Below are 23,696 nucleotides of genomic sequence, written 5' to 3'. Positions count from 1 at the left end.
AGTTTTAAAACATACATATAAGCCAGGAATGGTGGTACATACATGTATTCCTACCACTCAAGAGAATAAAGCAGAAGGAATGAGTTTGAGGTTAGAATAGAGAGACTTTATCTCAAAAACTTCTGTACGTGAATAACCCAAAAATAATAATAAAAAAGCCAAGCTACAGGTGTGTTTATATATACAGTTAAGTAGATCATAAGTATAAAAAGATTATACAAAGAGTACAATATTTTTCATGATCTGATACTTATAAATAAAGAAGCAATCCTAAACAACCAGTTCTTAGCTAATATACATATAGATACAAGCATGTTTTCTTTTAAAAAAGCACCACAATTTTATCTGGATGATACAATTCTGATAGTCTTACCAGATCATTATATTAAAAGTAGTTATAATTAAAATATTTGGTATCACCTTTCATTAGGCACTTAGCTAAGATCCAGTAGCTTTAGCAGTCTGGCACAGATAAAAATACTGTTTTGTCACATCCTTGTATAATGTCCTTTAAAGAGACACTATAATATCAACAGACTTTTGACTTTTTTAAGTAGAAATATTCTCATGTATGGCTTCATTTGTTGAAGTTTTAAGTCAGTATCGCAGACTGTGAAGTTTGGGGTTTCTTAAATTCAGCATGGGTTGCTTGATTGTAGGTTTATCATCAAAGAGTGCTGCTTCACTCTCAGTGGTTGGAAATCTTTTCTGATATATCAAGGGGTATTCCTTCTGAAACTAGAAAAGAAGGGGAAGAATTAGCAATTATGGCCAGGTCTGGTGTCACAAGCCTTTAATCCCAGAACTAGGGAGGAAGAGGCAGGCTGATCTCTGAAAATTCAAGGCCAGACTGGTCTACTACAAGGCAAGTTCTAGGATAGCTAGGGTTGTTACACAGAGAAACCGACTCCAAAAAAAAAAAAAAAAAAAAAAAGCTCCTGAATATTTTCTTATATAAAGATAGTCAAGTATTCTTTCATCTGACTTTTCTCTCTACATTTGTGAAGAGGACACTGCAAGATCCTTTAGACCCTTCTCAATGTTAAAATCTTAGGATTCTCTTCTGTTAAGTTTTACCCCAAACCCCAATCTTTCTCATTGGTAAAGCCTATGAAGGTCACAGGGATTGGGTACAGTTTGTATTTTGCTGTTGAGTTTCACAGTTTGTGTTTGTTCTAGAATCATGTGACTATTGCATTTTGCTCTAGAGCCCAAAGTTCTAAACAATGGCAGAGGTGAGTCACTCAGAGACAGGTGTTAAAATCCAGATTTTGCATATGCTTTCTCAGGATAATTCAAGAGATAATTATACAAAATATCAGTAACATAAAAGGGAATCAATTAATATCACTGTAATTATTTTAAATTTAAAACAGAGAAAAAGAAACTAAATATTCACTCATATACTTTAAGTAAATAATAAAGAACAATAAGAAATCTATGCATCTAAAGTTAAAAGTTTATCCCAAATATTATTAAAAACAGCAATCACTGATCACACACTGGAAAACATTTGTAAGATGAAAAATTGTACATTCTTGCACCTGTTTCAGTTTTCTTCTTTTCTCCTTAAGAGGCAAGCTTTTACTTCTAACAATATTCTCCAAAAGTTCTGCAATTGCAGCTTGGGAAGTTGAAATTTTCTGTTCATCAAATTCTTTAGTACTAATCTGCTTACAGTAAGAATATGTTGGCAAAGGAACAACTATTCCATCTCCACAACTTTTAATCTGTCAGTGAAAAATACAAGACTGAAAATGAGTACATTCTGGTCATATTTTTCCCATATGGAACACTTTTGGGGAAGTCTATAATCTATCATTTGGCCTCAATTACACATTCAGTGTATTAAGAAAACTGAAGATTATACACTAGAGGAAAGTTAGCAGGATATAAATCTAAGTGCTACAACCTATTTTATAGCCCTGAATTACCTTTTTCTGATCTGTTTTCTAATCATTATAATGAAGATTTCATGTATATAGTTAGGTATTGTAATTTTTAACCATACATTTAATTATTTGAAGTATAAAATATAACAATCTAAACAATGTTTAAATTCAGTTTAAAACTCCAATATTTTTACTTAGAAATGATCAATTGTTTTTGAGATACTATCAGAGCCTACTATCTATTGATAATGAAGTTTAAGGTACATATTTATAGTAAACCAGTACAATATTATAATAGTATACATGAGAAAAGCACCAAAAAAAAAAAAAATGTGCTGGCTAGCCAACTCCTGAATATGGCAGATATCTTGGTTAGTGTTTTCTTCCTCCTTTTCTAACATTTTTTCCCATTTTACTTATTCTAACCCTCTTCTTTTTTACTTTAACAACAAATTCTACTTTAATTCTATAGAATGTATCATAATAAGACTCTTTCCATCCTACTTACCCTTAGATTTTCAAAGGACAGACATCTAACTTAGCACGAGATAATCAAGAGTTTATACATAGGAACTGGGAAGATGGGTCAGTGGGTAAAATGTTTCCCAAGATGACATGAGGACTTGAGTTTGGATTCCCAGCACCAATATAAAAAAATCTGGCCACAGTGACATGCTTCTCTTACACCAAAGCTGAGGGTACTTTTATTATTATTATTATTATTATTATTATTATTATTATTATTATTATTATTTTAAAATTGGATGTAGTGTGATTTTTTTTTTCTTTCTTTTCACTTTGGATTTGAAACCCAATGTTGTATGCAGGAACTTTAATAATCATATTTCTCATAATATAAAGGAAACATTTGTCAACAAGGAATTACAAGAAAGGCCAGGAAAAGTCCCAGTGCAGTATGAGTTTCTAGGCTCTATATATTCCTGACTAGAGAATGCTTATATGAGCTATTAAGTGTCCATTTTTGTGGGGTTACTTTGAGAAGGATTTGCTACTTGCTAATACAAAATGAGGAGATTTTTAAGGCTCAAAATACCTACATGGTCCCTTTTAATGTAGTCAAGATGTTTCTCCACTGCGGCCTGTAAATAAGTGGGTACTTGAAGAATTTCCTGATGATGATCCATTAGGAAAGAAACTAATCTTGATGCAAGAAGCTCATCAAGATCCACTTCTTCAGCACAACACAGGACACATCGAGAAAAAGTGTTTATCATCTACAAAAAGATGCCAATTTAAGAACCTAAGTTTTCATAAAAATTATAGTGTCAATAATTTCCAATTTTTGTTACATGATGTATAGGGATAAATGATAACTTATTTTAGTTAGGAGGATAAGAAATTTATTATATTACATTACAGTACAGTAAAACATTTGTTATGTATTATGTTAGCAAAGTTCTAATGGATCATGTATAATACGTTTTTATTTCAGCTTGTCATAATTTTATTAATATATATCACAGCTTCCATTAATATAGAGATGCAACCCTTAAGCCAAAAATTGTTAGAGAATAAAGATTTATTACATTAAACCAATTCCACAAAAACACAAACCAGGACTATATAATATATGGGACACATGTTCAGCAGAAGTTGCAAAGTTGGCTTTATTTATCTTTTAAAACTCTAGAAAATGATTGGTGATGATAATTAGTGTTTAGACCGTGAGTTAATGCACACATCTCTATTTCTATCATAAGGATTTTGAAACTCTGAAAAAATGTTTGCCTCAAAACTCATTACTCTCATAACCATATAATCCATATCTACAATACATAATTAGGATATTTAAATTCTCTTTTAAACATTTGTATATAATAACGGACACAGCATAATTACTGACTTGAAATATTCCCTTTTCATTCCAAGGCCCAGTCCTCAGCTTTTTGTTTTTCTGTACATATTCTTCTTGCACTCATAGAAACCTTTTTATATTTGTAACTATCATCTCAATGAGGATGACTAAAAAAGAAGTCTGAATGGTAACTGCTTAGTAACAGTTGTTTGTTTATTTTGTTTTCCACTACTTCTTGTCCACAATGACTTATTGTCATAACTCATTAGATACAACTTCCCCAAAGCCATATTCTCTGAAACACTTTGACAGATTATTGACTGATTATTTTCTCACTCTCTACCTCATGTTTGGAGTATTCTTAGGTTTTAATAACACCTACAAATCCTCTTCCCTCCCAATTAGACAGAACTAATACAAGGTAATATATTATGGTTTGACTGACTAACCAATTACTGTGACATGTACAAAATTAACAAGAATGCAGTCTTCTGCTAAGATTAATAAAAGGTGAAAGTATAAAAGCCTAAGCACAAACAATTTGTGTAACACTATTTTCTGCTAGAAAAGGTCAAGCTTTTTAGGGTCTGCTTTTCTTATGTTTCAATAATATCAATCAACCAGACCCCCCTCCCCCAAAGCTCTTGGGTACTAAACTGCCAACCAAAGAGTATCCATGGTTCTAGCTGCATATGTAGCAGAGAATGGCTTTGTCAACCGGAGAAGCCTTTGGTCCTGTGAAGGCTCATTTCCCCAGTGTAGGAGAATGCCAGGGAGATGAGGTAAGAGTGGGTGGGTGGAAGTAGGAATATCTTCATAGAAACAAAGGGAAGAGAGGAAGGGGGTATGGGAGAGGGGGTAAAGGGGATAACATCTGAAATGCAAATACATGAAACAACCAACTTTTTAATCCAAATATTTGGCATAAAATGAAATAAGGACATGACCGATCATACAAAACAAATAAAAATTAAGAATGTAACCTTGATAGAATAGTTTACCACTGTGAAACTATTAAACTCTATTTTGTTCTTTTTATACATGGCTTTGATTTTATGAGGTTGTTTACTTTAAAAGGATTTTAAAAATATCTTATACTTTATTTTATTACTGAAGCATTTTCTAACTTAAGCATTGCAAGATAGAAATATCACTTAAGTAGCATGTTCAAATAGCTTGGTCTTCTTTTAGTTTTATGGCTTACTTTTTCCATTATAAGAAACAACCCCAGACAGAAACAGTCAGTCTCACACACACACACACACACACACACACACACACACACACACACACACACACAAACATCATGGAAGAGGTAGAGATCAGGGAGTATTTGAATCAAACAGAGTCTTCTGGATATGACAGAACTAATCAACTTATGAACTCACAAAAATGTTTGCCTGCACAAGACCAAACCAAGCAACATTCCAGTATGGAGGTGGAGGAATTTACAAACTCCATCAACAGTCAATGAGCTATTTACAGCTGATGCCTGTTAGGGGAGGGAAAGTCAGCTTACTTTAGGGGTATGGCCCCAGGTAGATCAATGATCCTCTAGTGATGGCTCTATCTTCATGTACATTTGAGCAACATTAATTAGGCGTAACAATTTATTTAAAAATTAGGATATGAAGTTGGGTGGAGAGATAGAGGACGGGGTAAATATGGTCAAAATATGTTGCATATGTTTATGAAATTCTTGAGAATTTAATAAAAATTATACTTAAAAATTCAACTTACCAGTGATCTTGTACCTATCTCTTCATGAAGTTTGGGCATATCAACATTTTGACTCATTCGAGAAATCATGCGCATTAAGAGTTGAAGCTTTCTACGATTTGGTGGGGGAAGTAGCAAACAACATAACTGTAGAGCACTGATGGCAACCCTCTCTAAATGAGGTTGCAGCAAACCTAGAAGGCAAAGTCACCCCCACCGTGAAAAAAATCATCAATGATAATAGCTTTCAATGAGGGTAATATAATAGTATTCTTTCAATTATGATTACAAATTTCTATATTCCTTTGACATATAGCGAGATAATCTCTATTGTTTTTTGCAATTTCTTTCTAAGTATTAAAATCCATCATTTAAAAAATAAAGTGACACAGATTAAGTGAAATTAAAGGAAAAGAAATTAAGTGCTTTAAGTAGGGCAGAATAAATGTTGGTTATGCCATGACCAAAGTATTTCACAATAATTTCTTTTCAAGAAAAGAACAAAGCAATTTCATAGAAAAGCCAGGAATACAAAGCTGAGTTAGTCAACATTAAAAGTTAACATCACATGCACCAAAACCAGTCTTACTTTGTGTGCCAGTCAACACAGAAGCAGCTGGAGGTAAAGAATTCTCTGAAAGTTCTACAGCACTTTTGCACAGTCTTTTATTGATTGTGGTACTAGGCTCTCCGAGCTCACTTTGTACAGTTGTACTGCCTTGTCCAACATTTGGTTTCATTATAATTTCAGCCACTGGTTTATTGATATAACTATTCTGTCTTGTACTACTTCTTAAAAGTAAACTCTGAGATCTACAAAGCTGTTTTGACTTGTACTTTACATTACATAACTCTTCTTGGTCTTGAACAGTCAAAGCAGAGGTTCTTTTAAAAGCAACACAGTGTGGCTGCTGAGTATTTTCCTCTGAGTGAAGATTAAGTAGGGATTTCTGTTTGAATACAGACACTAATGATTGCTTACTATTTTGTTCTTCTGTATTCAGAATAGACTGGTAGAAGATACTGGACTTCTTTTCACTTGAATTCACTGATATATCTACAATTCCTTCCAAAGAAGAGCAACTTGGTTTGATGTTAGAAGACAGGGTATTTGTATTACTTAAGTCTATTAAATTATGACAGCTTCCTCCCATTATGTCGTTAGCACTAGCTCTTCTGTTTCTTAAATTAACTAGCTGCATTTTCTTGGCACATCTTTCTTGAAATATTTGATCACTTCTTTGTAGTTTCTCAGTAGAATCCAATTCTTCATTGCTTTTGTCTTTGTAAAGCAGACTGAGAAGAAGGCACTCAGTTGATTTGAAGGAATTCAAATTGCTTAAATCATGAATTTTTGAAGAGCATGGATCATCTTGGATTTTATGTATCCCACTTGTTCTATCTGAAACTGTGATGTAGCCACAAGCAACTACCAGAAAATGAAACAAAAATTAAAATGCAACTGCAAGACAGTGGATAAAAATAAAACAGAAACAAAGTAAAGTTAAAAAATAAGGCACCATTATAATATACACTGTTAGTAGAGAACACATAGCAGTTGCTTAATTTGGAAACCACTTCAATAGGACACATGCAACATTCAGTTAAAAAAACATGCAAGATTGACTAGTGGTATTTCCATTTGTGATATGAATTATTTAAAAAACTAATTTAGCAACATAATTAGGAGGATCGAATGAGAACACACTTAAAAATATTTATTTTTAATTTTACAAGTACTTGAAAGCCTTCAATTATATGTCAATTGTATATATAGCAGCACACGTATAGTCATCTCAGTGTTTATGGAAAGACTCATTCCAGGGACAAAAATCTGCAAATTTATATTTCTTATCTAAACTGGTGTACCATGTACATACATATAACCTAAGTATTTATTTTAAATAATCTTTACATTATTCATACACTAAGACAAGGAGCATTATATATATATATATATATATATATATATTGTTTAGAGAATATTGACAAAAAGCAAAACAACAAAAAACACCCTGTAGTTTTATGTAACTTGGTTGAATCCAGAGTTAGGCAAAAACTGCACATGAAAAAACCCAATGATAATTGTACCTATACTTGGTCTCTATTCTTTATAGAACTACTAAAATCCTTGAATTTCCTGAGTGATCAGTCTTGTTTTACAGGAGGAGCTATTGCAATATACATGAGTTTGTGCTAATGTAACTCATGGTTAGTCACATATCTGCATTGCCTACAACCTCTTGGGAAGGAAAATTGAGATTGAGTTCAATATCAAGAGAACAAAACAAAAATAAACAAACAACAACAACAAAAACGCAATAAACTATACAATCATACCTAGCTAATAAAACCTTAAAATTTTGAAGCAATGAAACTAAAGTAGCTTTAGGTTGATGAACACACACAGATGTTCAGGGTGTCTTTCCTGAGAGGTTATAGAAACTCTGTGTCACCCCTAATCTATTCCATGTGCATCTTTTCTCTTTTTCTGTTCCTGAATTCTATCCTTTTAAAAACAAAGTAACAAACATAATTACTTTCCAGGGTTTGAGTGAATGACTAAATTACAAAGGAGTTCAAAGGGACTGTTTAATTAGTAGGTAGCTGAGCATAAGTGTAGGGAGCAAAGGGAACTTATTTGTTACCAGCACCAGAAGTAAGAGTAGGTTTGTGGATCTGAGCCTTTCTCCTGTAGGACTAGAACTAACTGTAGGGAGCTGTGTCAGAACTAAATAGAACTATATGACATTTGATTTCAGGGCAAGTGGTGTTAAAGCATATTTAAGCCATCTGGACTGATATACCCATAGTATTATTAAAATCTGAAGTAATTTATATCCTACCACATTCAACTTTACCATGCTTTAGACTTTTAACTTTAAAGAAAGTTAAAGACTTAAATAATATTAAGTAAAATTTACACATACCCAAAATGTTCACAAATAATTCATAATACTCAAATGTAAGTAGAGGTTCAGGGAGATCTAGAAAATAATCTGCAATTGTTTTGAATACATCACGTTCAAATCCAACATAAGTTAGATTATTGGTGTCATTACTTCTTGGCCCTAAGAAGCAGAAGGCAAAAGAAATGGGCAAAATAAATTTCAATTTAAATATTATTAAGTATATTCATGCTTAAACTTATATTTCACAAAGAAGCTACAGTTAACAATTCATGTTACAATATATGCAATTCATCAATTTATATCTCTCTTGTTAAATATTTATTTATTTTACGTGTATGAGTATTTTATCTTATGCACACACACACACACACACACACACACACACACACACCACATGCATAGACCAACAGGAATTGGAATTACAGTCAGCTGTCAGCTACCATATGGGTGTTGGGAAGTGAACCTGCCTCCTTTAGAGGAGCAGCAAATGATCTTAATTTCTGAGCCATCTCTTCAGCCCCATGTCTCATCTTTTCACTAAAAGTCACTGTAAACCGTCTCTGGCTAGTATTTTGTTTTAAATATTATTTTAATATATGAAAAACTGTATATAAAGCAATACTTCTGGTAAAATTATTTTAATGAAATTTTGTTGCAATTTATTTTGTGAAGACAAGAAATCTTGAATGATAACAAATACTTCTTCTAAATCATCCTGTGCTTCAATAAATTTTAATGCATTAGTTAGTAGTAAAATCAGTTACATCATGAGCATATCAAGAAGGCTAAATGGAATTACTTGCATGTAAACACACTTTCATTAGATATTGGTCCAAATTTTATTATGTTGCTATTTTTTCAAATTATTTTTTTCTACTTATTTACTTTTTTAAAAATGAGTTTAATATTTTGCCATTGTTAAATTTTAGATTTAATGCTACTATAAAAATAATCATGACTGTTAATTAATCACTGTTGACCTATTAAAAACAAAAACTTTTATGCACAGGTTAGAATCTATCAAGGGAAAGTTAGGAACTTACTTGCTTAGAATTATTTGCTCTGCACTCTCTAATTTAGTGGTCTCTAAACTTTTACTTGGGACTCTTATAAAAATCTTTAATGAGATGGTTTATTAAAAAAAAGACTCAACCACATGGTAGTCTTGGAAACATCTCTTTAGTGCAAAAAATATGTATTCAGATTTCACAGCCATTATTATCAAATACCCTTTTGCTTGAAACATATGTAGGTTTTTTTTGTTTGTTTTTTTTTTCTGTCTCCAAATTTTTATATGGTTTTACATACACAATGCAAAATGATTGAAGCAAAAGCAAATTACATACATACATACATAATAGTTTAAAAGTTAATAATTATTTTTATAGAGAGCAAACTTGGTATTTCTCTAAAGCAGACATAAGAAATATTCTTTGTAGAGAAAATACCTTCTGCCTGAATGGATGTGGCACCTGTCAATAAAAATTGACGGCCTATAACTGAGGCAGGATATAGGAGGTGAGACATCTGGGAGTTAGAAAGGATACTGGGATAGTGGCAGGTGGGAGATTTGCCTGGGAAGATATGCTAAGATAGACGCATGGCACCTGAGCTCAGGTAACAACCAGCCACAGGGCAGAATGTAGGACAGATAAATGGGTTCTATGAAGTTATGACATACTCAGAGAAGAGGCTAGCTATATGGCCAAGGTATCTGTAAATATATTTTGAGTCTAAGTCTTATATCTGGGGGCATAGGGCTGGGAGAAATCAGACCCAAATTCTAATCTTGTTTGTTTGTTTTGCTCTTTTCGAGACAGGATTTTTTGTTTTTATGTAGCTATGATTATCCTGGAACTCACTATGTAAATCAGACTGGCCTCAATCCACCTTTAAAATACACAGTAGTAAGTAATCCTTAGTAAGGTTTCTAAAATAGAAATCACAGGTTTAACAGAAACAATAGAAACAAACCCAAATAATTTATAGTCAGATAATTTAGGTTTGAGTTCTAGGTCCATTGCATTAATAGAACATTCTGAGAATCTTAATTTTTCAACCCCGGGGAAAAATTTGTGGATAGTATTCTTAAGATCAATTCCCAATACTGTGCTCTCCATAGACCAGTAGTTCTCAACCTTCCAAATGCTATAACCCTTTAATAACTATGTTGTGGTGACCCCCTATCATAAAATTATTTTTGTTGCTACTTCATGACTATAATTTTACTACTGTTATAAATTGTAATGTTTTGGAGTTAGAGATTATGCCCTGCAATTGAGAACTGTCACTATAAACTCTAGTTAAATACATTGTTATTAACTAAAATTCAGTAGCTGATAAGATTGTTATTTAACTATAACATGATCTGAGAAGATCCCTAAAGATGGAAAGATAAATTTCTGTGAGTATGCTTATCTGTGTTGCTAATTATAAGTCATAGGAGAACAAGATAGTTGGGCAAGGATTACAGAAAGAGATATTCAGAAGTCTATGCTCAAACTATGGCTCTTTGTCTTAATTCCATGAATAAAATGTTTCTGCAATTTATTACATAATAACTATTTATTTTGCTATTCTGTCATTTTGACATAAAATAAGAAATATGATCTTCAACATTTAATCCCATTAAAATTTCAACAATACTAATTTCATAATTGGAAAATGATACTTATCACTAGAATTTTTTAAAATTCTAACTTTTGATAACCTAAAAGTATATATCTTTGTGAATTTCTAAAATTTATTTTGAAAACAGTAAGAGTTTTGTACTTGAATCAGAGGCTTATGTAACAAAAACCAACTATCACTGATTACTAAGAAAAAGGTTTGTTGAGGTTCGGTCTTTTGCTGTGTATTGTAATGCTAAATACTAACCCCCACAACCCCTGGGCCTGGTTGTTCTTAGAGGCTAGAGAATTTGTATGTACACAAAATAATGATATGTGAATTTAATTTAAAACTGCTGGCTGAATAAAGATGCTTACAGCCTATAGCTGGACAGAAGTGCAGTAGGCAAAATTTGGATTCCCAGGCTGAGGGTAGGAGGAGGCCATCAGGGGGATGAAGAGTGAGTAGAAGGTGGAGAGTGGAAAGATGACATGGGATAGGTGAGTTACAAAAACATGACCATGAGGGCTGGCCAAATTGGAGTTAAGAGCAGCCCAGATTGAACACAGCAAGTTATAACTCAGGGTTATTGATAAGAAAGTAGAGTATGGTGAGTAAACATCTTCCCAGCTTTAGTTCTGATAGAGGCTTATAATAAATATAACAATTGTGTGTCTTTTATTTAGCAACTAAATGATTTAAGTTGGGGTAGAAATCCTGATTTAAGATTAAATACTACAACAAAGGCTGAAGAATAAAATGCTAAAACCTGATTTATAGATTACTCACATAGCTTTTTCCATTAACACATCTAAGAAGTAATCTATCATGGAAAGGACCAACATGGGCTGTATGCAACTTTATTTCTTTTTTCATATATTTTACTCATATTCTATATACTTCTAAACTGCCACTTTTAAGCCTTTGTGCCTCACTGTAGCAATTACTACAATTTAGATTTTACCTAAGAGTCTTTCAAATCCTATGAGCCTATGAGATTGATTTATTTAAATAAACCATAAATGACAGATTCTAATCACAAAATAACTTTTTGCATGAAAAAGAAAATGCTTATAATAAATTGCATTTGACTATCATTTGACTCATAATTTAAAATATTTTCTTTAATTTTGTTAAACACTATTAATATAGCAGACAGACAGACAAATGGATAGACAGATTCACACACACACACTTACACCCACACAAACTTGTGGTTTGTTTTAACTTACAATTTGCTAGGCACTTCATAGCAGATAATACCCAGTGTGGAAGATCCTCTAGATAAAAAAAAAATGCAAAGAATTTATATTAAGCCATACCATTTTTATGATAGTCTTTCATTTTATTTTTAGGCTTTATACTTGTTTAGTATCAAGGGCTCTTACCAGCTTAACTATCCGTACAGGTCAGATCAATATTTTAAAATACAAAAATTAAAAATTTATAAAGATCTTGAGTTTGAGTCTATCTATAATACCTAAAAGAAGTAGTTACCACAAATAAAGAATTATCTAGGAAGAGAATGTTGAGATATAAACTAAATCTCACTTTTATCTACTCTACTATTTCTCTTTAGTTCAACTTTAGTTCTACTGCTATCCTACATGAGCATTACTAATATAGGTGAAGCTTATAATTGAAATTAACTGTGTCTGAATATCAGGGTACTCTTACATTAAGGGCTGATTCCAATATTTAAGTTGATACTATATCCTTGTTTATCACTAAATCTTTAGCAAAATATCTTGCACATTATAGGTCATTAGCACAATTGTTGTTAATAATAGTTTTTATTGTCTATATTTTGGATGCTTCACTGTTATATTTTTAAAGTCATATATTAATTCATTTTAGGAACTAAATAATTTTTGCAATAGCATGAATAATATTTACTTCCAAAAATTCTATCATTATTGCTAAAATGAATGTGCCCTCAGAAAGTGTTCTATTTTCTAGATCTAGATCTCTACACTGAATCATAAATGTACCTTTGGTTACTAAGTTTGAAAAGATCCCAAATTCTTTTCTAAACACCTACCTGATTTGTCTTGTAGTATGACCACTCCATGCTTACTTGTGTTAGCCATGTTGTACATTATATATTGAGGAATTACTTGGTTTGGGTTTATGAGTTCTTCTATGGATGGCACACCTAAAATTGTTTGCAGGCTAAATAGAAGAGTATAAACAATTTCTTTCTTTATAAAATAAGAGGAATAGAACATGACTTGCAACAAACAAAGCCACAAGAATACTTTATTTTTCTCTTATCAAAACTTCAAAGATGTATTTACTCTCTACTTTTACATAAATATTTACTCAACAAAATTTAGAGGAATTTAACAAAAATCTCAAACTTCAGTGATGACTTCAAAGGTACAACTTCTTTATACTGTACTAGATCTATACTAAAAGCAATTACTAAAAACATATGCATAGTTAAATGCCAAGCTTTGAGAAGTAATCTTTTTATTCATTAGCATATTTAAATGAAAAATATCAAATTAATCCACATAGTTCAGAATCTTAATTATTGCTTATTTTTGTCTTACTAGGTCATAATAATGTTTCTCCAAACTTCTTCAACATATTCCTGACTTATTTCTTTGTTGTCAGGCACATTTTCTTGATCTTCATTGGTTATTGTTTCATGATTTATCTTTTCTGTATTTTCCTGAAGGGGAAAAAAATGGCTTTGGTTTGTTACAATCTGCAAAGGAATGCTGAACACTTTTAACACAGATTTGTTCATTTGGTGTGTGTGTGTGCATATGTGTATAGGACTGAAGTTGACATTAAGTGTCTTTCTTGATGGATCTCCAGTTTATTTATCCAGGTAGTTTTCATACTTATTAATTGTATAAGTCAAAGTCTACTGTGGAGTTACAATGTGTCTGAAAATAATGAGGCACATAGTTTTCAGTTTTGCAGCTTTGCCAACACATTCAAATCAACTTCATGTCTAGGTACTTTATAGTTTGGTTTTTAGAAAAGACTAGTGGCAGAAAGATGAGTTGAAGAGTTAATGAAATTCAAAGTCTATTGCTTAGACCATAAATGTGCTATACACAACCTATACTTATATTCCAACCTGGTCCCACTAGGTAATGGAATCTTTAAGAAGCAGGGCCTCATGGAAAGATATTGTATCACAAACATCAGGTTTTTGGGAGGAGCTGTTGGTGCCCCAATCCAGGACTCTGCCTTCTTTCACCTTCCCATTTCAATAAGTAGCTTCGTCCTTCACATGTTCCTATTATGACAGCAGTGCCTTGCTATAAGACCAAAAGTAACAGAGAGTAGAGAATATGGACTTAATTTTTGGAATCTGAAGTTAGATTTGCCTATTTTAAGAGTGGTTTTCCAGTATCTTATCACAGTGGTGATAATCTGTTAACACAAATGAAAATAATAACAAATGACAAAATATTATATTACAAAAATCCTTTTCAAGCATACCTCATTACTGTATTCAACACTGTTTCTTCAGGTTTCAAACATATTCACACATAGTTTTTTTTTTTTTTTGAGATTGTAATTTAGAAGATTTCAGTATTGGCTTCAAATATTAAAGCATCACTTACTTTTAATGATCTTATTATTAACCACATGTTAATGCTATTTAAATTATTGGTAAATAAAAGAATATTTTACCTGAGAAAAATGTAATCCACGCTTCTTAGGAGTTTTACAAGATAAGTTTCTTAATTTAAAAATACTATCTTTGTCTTTGGAAAAGTATTCTCTGTTGGTTTTCTTGATTTCTGTATGTCTTTGTGGAAAAGTTTTAAGTGGAGAGGTTGCAGGAAATCTGGTATAAAAATAATATGAAGTTAAATAGGATGTGACAAAAAATAAACTTCTAGAGTATATTTTAAAAGTCATACAAAGTTTGTATAGTGATGATGATGTCATTCTATCACGTTCTTGCTCCTTCACACCCCATTTAGTACTTCTCCTCCTCCTCTGTGTGTTCTTCCTATGTTTTGTTCCAATACCTGCATAAATTGTTCTTTAACTATGAGATAGGGTGTTATATATTAAATAATCTCACCTAGATTTTAAAATTTATGATATGATCTAAAGATCTAGGATGGGAAAAATGGAGGGTAGAGATTTAACTTGGGATGGAGAAAGAAGGATATTACAAGGAGAAAGGAATGTTGAAATAAATAATACTAAGGATGTTTGAAAAAGCCACAGGTCAACTTTTTATTTTATGAGCTTACATATATATGAACATATATGTCATGGGGGAGATTAGAGAAAGAAAAGCAGAGGGATGCAAGTATTGACTACTGTCAATCCCTAGTCTACTTTTCTCCATATCCTTCTATATTCAGAAATACCTTCTCTGAAGGTTCTTATTTCTGTTCATACTATCATTCCAATCATTCATTTAAATAAACCGAAACAACCTTTTCCCACCTCTGACTCTTCAGGGTGTCCTAAGAAAGTGTGTCACCACATATGACTACATCAATTTACTGTGTTTAGACACCATAAGTGTTTATTATGTGAAGAAGTTAGTGTTTGCTGATTCTATTCTTGCTTTGCCGTGAGTCTGTATGTTGGGTGCCTAATTGCCTAACTCATTACTGATACTCAATAACTAGAATTATTCAAGGTCATACAAATAAAATTGTTATGAGGCCATGTTGTGTATTGTATTGAATGTACCAGTACACTCAAACAGTATATGCTTTTCTATCATTTTCTCCAAACTAGAAATCTAGACTCTGGCATGAAACTCATAAACATCTAAGTTCAGTCCTGATACAGTCTAGTATTCAGTAAATAATAAATAATAGGCTTTTCAAATACATCAAATTATAAAATCATTCAAATTTTCAAGTGCCTAGTTTTAAGTCTCAAATTTGATCTGTTCTCTAAATAGGTAAGTATGCTATAAGAATGGGAAAATAACAATAAAATTAATTTTTTGAGATAGAACCAAGGATCAGGTAACTTTTTTCAGATTCTAAAAACATTCTGCAATCCATATCTAAGTAAATGGTGTTAAAAATTAAATGCTAAATCACAAAAAAAGTCATACAAAAATCTGATTTGCTTACATTATCAAGTAATAAAAATTCTACATTAAATCACTATTATCATTAAGCCTTTATAGTATCTTAGTAGTTTCTTGTTTTGTATACTGTGCACACTTCAGTTTTGCTTAAATTCAGGTCAGGGTTAGAGACAGGACAAATTTGGTTAAAAAAATAATGCTTACATACAAATAGCTCTAGAAAACTGTCATGTAAATCCCTGAAAAAAATCAGGCCCCAGGAGACAGGCAGGTGGAGCTCTGTAAGTTTCAGGCCAACCTGATCTATAGGTGAGTTTCCGGACAGCCAGAAGTATACAGAGAAATTCTGTCTCAAAAACAAAACAAACAAACAAAAACCCCTTAAAAACAAACAACAAAAATGCAAAGCCAAAACCAAAATACAACCAAACAAACAAACAAATAAAAAATATAAAAAAAAAATGTCCCTATAGTTTATATACTTCTAGCCTTTTGACAATTTGTTCCAATTTTAGGACTTAGTTTCTTGCTTCTTTTGACCTGCGGTACATTTTGTTTTTCATCTTAATATGAAACATTTCAAGGATACAAACAAGAACAGAATATAAAACAACATGCATGTATGTTGGTTATCAAGCAACATAATTATTGGTATTTTACTGGATAGTTGTCCCTTTTTTTAAGTACAAGAAAGTCTCCGATTATTTAAAATCTTTTCCTGTCCTAAGGGGAATCACGAACTTATGGTTTTTATGTGTTTAGGTATTCAATAAATGTATGTAAACATTGTAGTCTTCTGTGTTGTTCTTTTTTGGTATCTTCCATCATATACTAAATTTATACTTAACATTTTGTGGCACTAGAAACTTTCTTTCCTATAATATAATTTTAAAATTACCTCATAAAAGTCTTGTTTTTCATACTGAAGTATGTGAAACAGGTATAATGTTTTGTTTAAAAAATACATAATTTTTAATTACTTGTAGGTATGTACATGTGACTATAGATGTCTTCAGAGTCCTGAGACATGATATTTAAATTCGTCAAAGTATTACAAGTTATTATACTATTTATACATTATTTAAAGGAACACTGACTTTGTTTTACAATTAGAGAATTAATAAATCAATGAATATAATCCATTAAAAAAACAAACTGAAGGATAAACCTACAGGATCAGGAGATCTAGGGACACAGGCCTGGTGAGACGGCATTCTGAGTCGCCTGGGAGCAGAGGGGTCTCTGCCAAGCTCAAGGAAAGTGTGCCCCTCCATTGGTGCAGGGGAGCAGGAACCCTGCTTTGGGGTGTGTGTTTCCAGCCAGTGGCCAGTGCATGCAGAACAGGCGCTCAGGCCATCTGCCACCAGGAACAGTAGAGATCCAGGGACAAAGGCCTGGTAAGACAGTGAGTGCTTCAAGTAGCCGGGCAGCAGAAAGGTCTGTGCCAAATGCTCGGATCTTGATCCCACCACCCCCTAGGGGTTCAGGGGAGCAGGAATTCTGCTTAAGGGTGTCTGTTTGCACACTGTGGCCTGTGCATATAGAACAGGCACTCAGGCCATCAACCACCAGGAAAAGATGAGATCCAAAGACACAGGCCAGGTATAAGGGAGAGACGAGAACCAAAGACTGACAACAAGACCACTTATAACCACAGACAACAAGATGACAAGAGGAAAGAGAAAGAATGAATCCCAGGGAAACCAAGACAACCTGGCAACACCAGAACCAAGCTCTCCCATCACAGCAAACAGCAGAAAGCCAAACACTCCAGAAAAAGAAAACTCAGACCCAAAATCATATCTCAAGATCATATGATAGAGATCCTGAAACAAGAACAGGAAGAAAAGCATAAAGAATAAAAAGCTTTTAAAGAGGAAACAAGAAAAACACTCAAAGAATTAGAGGAAAACAGAACCAAAGAGATGAAGGAATGAAAAAAGGAATTTAAAATGGAAAAGGAAAAAAATAAAGAAAACACTAAAAGAGACAGCCCTAGAGGTAGAAAACCTAAAAAGGAAATCAGGAGTCACAGATGCAAGCATTTCTAACTGACTACAAGAGATGGAAGAGGGAATCTCAGGGGCCAAAGACAACAAAGAAATCATAGACAAAACAGTCACAAAAGATGCAAAAACCAAAATGTTCCTAACACAAAATGTCCAGGAGATCCAGGCCACGATGACAAGACCAAACCTAAGGATAATAGAAATAGCAAAGGGCAAAGAATATCAACTAAGAGGCATAGTAAATATCTACAACAAAATCTTAGAAGAAAACTTCCATACCCTTAAGAATGAGATGACCATGAGCATAAGAAGCCTACAAACTCCAAATAGAGTGGACTAGAAAAGAAATACCTCCCGACACATAATATGAAAGCTAGAAGAGCCTGGACAGACATCATGCACTCCTTAAGAGAGCACAAGTGCCAGCCCAAGCTGCTCTTCTAGCTTTCATAGTCTCTGTTGAGAAATCGTGTGATTCTGATCTGCTGTTATATGTTACATGACCTTTTCCCCTTACTGCTTTTAGTATTCTTTCTTTGCTTTTGGGCACTTGATGTTTTGACTATTATGTGTCCAAAAAGAAACTGGAGAGAGCATACACTAGCAACTTCACAGCACAGTTGAAAGCTCTAGAACAAAAACACCCAGATACACTCAAGAGGAGTATACAGAAAGAAATAATCAAACTTAGTGCAGAAACAGATCAAATAGAAACAAAAAGAACCATTCAATGAATCAACAAAACCAAGAGCTGGTTCTTTGTGAAAATTAACCAGATTGATAAACCCTTGGCTAGACTAACTAGAGGGCAAAGAGAGACTATCCAATTTAACAAAATCAGAAATGAAAGTGGAGAAATAATAACTGAAACTGAGGAAACCCGAAAAATCATCTGATCCTACTAGAAAAGCCTATACTCAACAAAGATGGAAAATCTGGAGGAAATGGACAAATTCCTAGACAAATATCAGATACAAAAGTTAAACCAGGACCAGGAAAACCATCTAAATAATCCCATACAACCTAAAGAAATAGAAGTAGTCATCAAAAGCCTCCCAACCAAAAAAAGCCCAGGTCCAGATGGCTTCAGTGCAGAATTCTATCAGACATTTATTGACAACCTAATACTAATACTCTCCAAACTATTTCACAATATAGAGTCAGATGTAACACGACCTAACTCATTTTTCAAGGCCAAAATAACCCTCATTCCTAAACCACACCAGGACCCTACAAGGAAAGAGAACTTCAGACCAATCACACTTATAAACATTGATGCAAAGATACTCAATAAAATCCTTGCAAACGGAATGCAAGAACACATCAAAATGATCATTCACCATGATCAAGTAAGCTTGACCCCGGGGATGTAGGGATGGTTTAATATACGGAAATCCATCAATGTAATCCACCATATAAACAAACTCAAACAAATAAAACACATGGTCATCTCACTAGATGCTGAGAAAGCATTTGACAAAATTCAATACCCCTTCATGTTCAAAATCTTGGAAAGAACAGAAATCCAAGGCCCATAACTAAACATAGTAAAAGCAATATACAGCAATCCAACAGCCAACATCAAACTTAATGGTGGGAAACATGAAGGAATTCCACTAAAATCAGGAACTCTTCCGGTACCTATTCAACACAGTACTGGAAGTCCTGGACGGAGCAATTAGACAGCAAAAGGAAATCAAAGGGATACAAATCGGAAAGGAAGAAGTAAAATCATCACTGTTTGCAGGTGACATGATAGTGTAATTAAGTAACTCCAATAATTCCACCAGAGAACTTCTACATCTGATAAACAAGTTCAGCAAAGTGGCTGGATATAAAATTAACTCAAACAAATCAGTAGCCTTCCTCTGCTCAAAGGACAAACATATGGAGGAAGAAATTAGGGAAAAGATACCCTTCACAATAGTCACAAAAACTATGAAATACATTGGTGTGACTAACTAAGCAAGTGAAGAACCTGTATGACAAGAACTTCAAAGCTCTAAAGATGGAAATCGAGGAAGATATCAGAAAATGGAAAGATCTCCCCTGCTCATGGATTGGAAGGATCAACATTTTAAAAATGGCCATCTTACAAAAAGCAATCTACAGATAAATGCAATACCCATCAAAATTCCAACTCAATTCTTCATAGAGTTGAAAAGAGCAATGTGCAATTTCATCTGGAATAACAAAATCCATCATCAATAACAAGAAAACATCTGTGGGAATCACTATCCCTGACCTCAATCTATATTACAAGGCAATTGTGCTAAATACTGCATGGTACTGGTACAGAAATAGGCATGTGGATCAATAGAATAGAATAGAAGATCCAGAAATGAGCCCTCTCATAATGGTCAACTGATTTTTGACAAAGGAGGTAAAACCATGCAATGGAAAAAAGAAAGCCTATTCAACAAATGGTGTTGGTCCAACTGGCACTCAGCATGCTAAAGAATGAAAATATACCTTTTCCTATCCCCTTGTGCAAAGCTCAAGTGTAAGTGGATCAAATATCTCCACATTAAACCAAGTAAACTGAAAGTATTAGAAGAGCAAGTAGGGAAGACCTTAGAACACATAGTCATAGGAGAAAATTTCCTCAACAGAATACCAATGGCTCGTGCTCTAAGGTCAAATATAGTCAAATGGTACTGAATGAGATTGCAAAGTTTCTGTAAGGCTAAGGACACTGTCAAGAAAACAAAACAGCAGCCAACAGAGTGGGAAAAGATCTTTACCAACCCCATATCAGATAGAGGCCTAATATTCAAGGTATACAAAGAAGTCAAGAAGCTAGACACCAAAGAACCAAACAACCCTATTAAAAAATGGGGTACAGAGCTGAACAAAAAGTTCTCAATTGAGGGATATTGAATGGGTGAGAAGCATCTAAGGAAGTGCTGGAGATCATTAACCATCATGGAAATGCAAATCAAAACAACCCTGAGATTCCACCTCACACCAGTCAGATTGACTAAGATCAAATATGCAGATGACAGCAGATGCTGGTGAGGATGTGGAGAAAGAGGAACACTTCTCCACTATTGGTGGGGTTATAAACTTGTACAACCACTCTGGAAATCAGTCTGGGGACTCCTCAGAAAATTGGGCATAATACTACCTGAAGACCCAGTTATTCTACTTCTGGGCATATACCCCAGGGAAGTCCCAACATACAACAAAGACACATGCACCACAATGTTCCTAGCAGTCCTATATATAATAGCTAGAAGCTGGAAAGAACTTCAGTAGATGAATAGATACAAAAATTGTGGTATATTTACACAATGGAGTACTACTCAGCTCAGAAGCAATGACTTTATGAATTTCTTAAGAAAATGGATGCATCTAGAGAATATCATCCTGAGTGAGATAACCCAGTCACAAAAGAACAGACATAATATGCAATCACTAATAATTTGACACTAACCCCTGAAAGCTCAGAATACCCCAGAAACAACTCACAGACTATATGAAGTTCATGTAAAAACAAAGGACAAAAAGAAAGAAAATGAAAAACCATTTTGCTTAATCTTTACATACCAAGAAAACTTTGACTAATTTCAGGTTACATCTTGTTTTACATGTGCTTTATGCTCATTGCAACTAGTAAAATCTTAATGCACACAATCAAACCTTTAAAAAAAACCAAGCACTGACAAAAATGTATTCATATACTTTTATGCTAAAATGCTTAAAAGCTGTACATTTTTCTCTGTTTTTTTAAAATAAAGTTGTTCAATAAAAAAAAATTAGAAAAAACCTACAGGATCTAGTCATATGAAACAGAAAAGGCCTTTGACAAAATTCAACACCACTTCATGATAAACGGCCTATAGAGATTAGGGATACAAATACATACTGCACCAGAATAAAGGCCATTTATAGCAAGCCCATACAAAATATCTAGTTAAATGTAGAGAAATTCAAAACATTTTTACTAAAATCTGGAACAAGACAAGGTATTCGATTGTTTCCACACATATTCAACAATGTACTAAATACTTAGGTATAGTAATAGGACAACTGTAGGAGATCAAGGAAATGGAAAAGAAGAAAGAGAATAATTATTTTCAGATGTTATTATATATAAGTGATCTTAAATTTTTCTCTGGGGGAACTCTTAAAGCTGATAAACACTTTGTGCAAAGCCATTGGATACAAATTTAAATCACAAAAATCAGTAGCAGCCTTCACATGCACAAATGACAAATGGTCTGGGAAAGAAATGGTTTTCATGATAGTTTAAAATAATAAGAAATATACTGGGGTAACTCTAGCAAAGCAAGTGAGAGACTTGCATTATAAAAATTTTAAGTCTTTGAAGAAAAATAATTGAAGAAGGTATCAGAGGATGGAAAGATGTCTCATGCTCATGAATATGTAGGATTAACATAATAAAAACAGACATCCTACCAAAGCAATCTATAGATTCAATGCAATCCCTACCAAAATTCCAACACAATTAATTCTTCATAGAACTTGAAAGGCCAATGTTTAGTTTCACATAGAAACCCCAAAACCCCGGATAGCTAAAACCCCCTGAATGGTAGAAGAACTGCCATTCAGTTTAATATAATTTGAGATTAAAAGTATAACCACCTTTAATCTCAAATTATATTATATCTCAAATTGTACCATACAGCTATAGTTTATAGTTGCACAAAACTCAACTCCAAATAGATTAAATACCCAACATAAGACCAGATTCAATGAATCTGATAGAAAGTAGGGAATAGTCTTGAACTCATTGGCACAAGAAAAGACTTTCTGAATAAAACATAAAGAGAATAGACAGAGAGCAACAATTTATAAATGGAAGCTCATGACACTGAAAAACTTCTTAATAGCAAGACACCACTATTACAACAAAGCAGCAGGCTACAGAATGGGAAAATATTTTTTACTAATTACACAATAGATAGAGGACTAATATCTAAAATACATAAAAAAACTTAAAATACTGGGCATCAAGAAACCAACCTAATTTAAAAATGGGGTACAGATGTAAACAGAATTTTCAAAGAAGAAACCCAAATGGCTGAGAAGCACTAAGGTTTTCAACACCCTTAGTCATCAGGAAATTGCAAATCAAATTTACTTTAATATTTCATCTTATACCTCTCAAAATGGCCAAGATCAGTAAAACAACAACAAAAAGCTCATGCCAGCAAGGATGTAGAGGAAGGGGAACACTCATCTGTTGCTGAAAGGAGTGCAAAAATGTCAGCCTATATGGAAATCACTGCAGCACTTCATCAAAAAGATAGGAATTGATCTATCTTAAGATCAAAGAATACACAGACCCAAAGGACATTTTATCCTATCACAGACACACTTGCTCAACAAAGTCTATTGCTGCTCTATTCATAGTAGCAAGAAGTTGTAAACAACTTACATGCTGACCATCAAGTGAACAGAAAAAAAATGTGGTACATTTATGTACAAGAACATTATTCAGAAGTTAAAAAATGTGAAATCACCAAAGACTGAAGAAGCATGCTCAGGGTCTGCATTGGTTCTTCTGCATACATATTTTGGCTTCCAGTTTTTTATAGCATTCCTGAGTGTCAAAATGAGAGTCTCTGATTCTTGTGTCTTTTCTTGGGCTTTTCCCCCATCTCTTTATTTTGTTCAACTCCAATTTGTTAGTTTTTATTGTATTATATTGCATTGTATTATATTATATTATATTTA

General features: G+C 33.2%; 1 protein-coding gene across 3 annotated transcripts in view; it reads right to left on the bottom strand.

Moving 5' to 3' along the window:
* Nucleotides 1-597: 597 nt before the first annotated feature.
* Nucleotides 598-23,696, bottom strand: part of DEPDC1 (DEP domain containing 1) — a gene marked incomplete at both ends in the record, with an annotated part of 32,329 nt that continues 9,230 nt past the window's right edge. Inside the window, 10 exons of one of the 3 annotated variants that reach the window (XM_080915313.1) lie at nt 598-738; nt 1,545-1,730; nt 2,951-3,127; nt 5,449-5,621; nt 6,017-6,856; nt 8,358-8,498; nt 12,182-12,229; nt 12,991-13,121; nt 13,505-13,626; nt 14,607-14,763. In XM_080915313.1, coding sequence (XP_080771439.1) covers nt 598-738; nt 1,545-1,730; nt 2,951-3,127; nt 5,449-5,621; nt 6,017-6,856; nt 8,358-8,498; nt 12,182-12,229; nt 12,991-13,121; nt 13,505-13,626; nt 14,607-14,763 — 2,116 coding nt within the window. The remainder of the gene's footprint in view (nt 739-1,544; nt 1,731-2,950; nt 3,128-5,448; nt 5,622-6,016; nt 6,857-8,357; nt 8,499-12,181; nt 12,230-12,990; nt 13,122-13,504; nt 13,627-14,606; nt 14,764-23,696) is intronic. The other 2 variants (XM_080915314.1, XM_080915315.1) reach the window with 2 other exon arrangements.

The sequence above is a fragment of the Micromys minutus genome (genome assembly GCF_963924665.1).
Source record: "Micromys minutus genome assembly, chromosome: 4".
In the NCBI taxonomy this organism is placed as follows: Eukaryota; Metazoa; Chordata; class Mammalia; order Rodentia; family Muridae; genus Micromys; species Micromys minutus.
The sequence above is the reverse complement of the archived record's forward strand: the minus strand, read 5'-3'. Positions and strand labels throughout refer to the sequence as shown.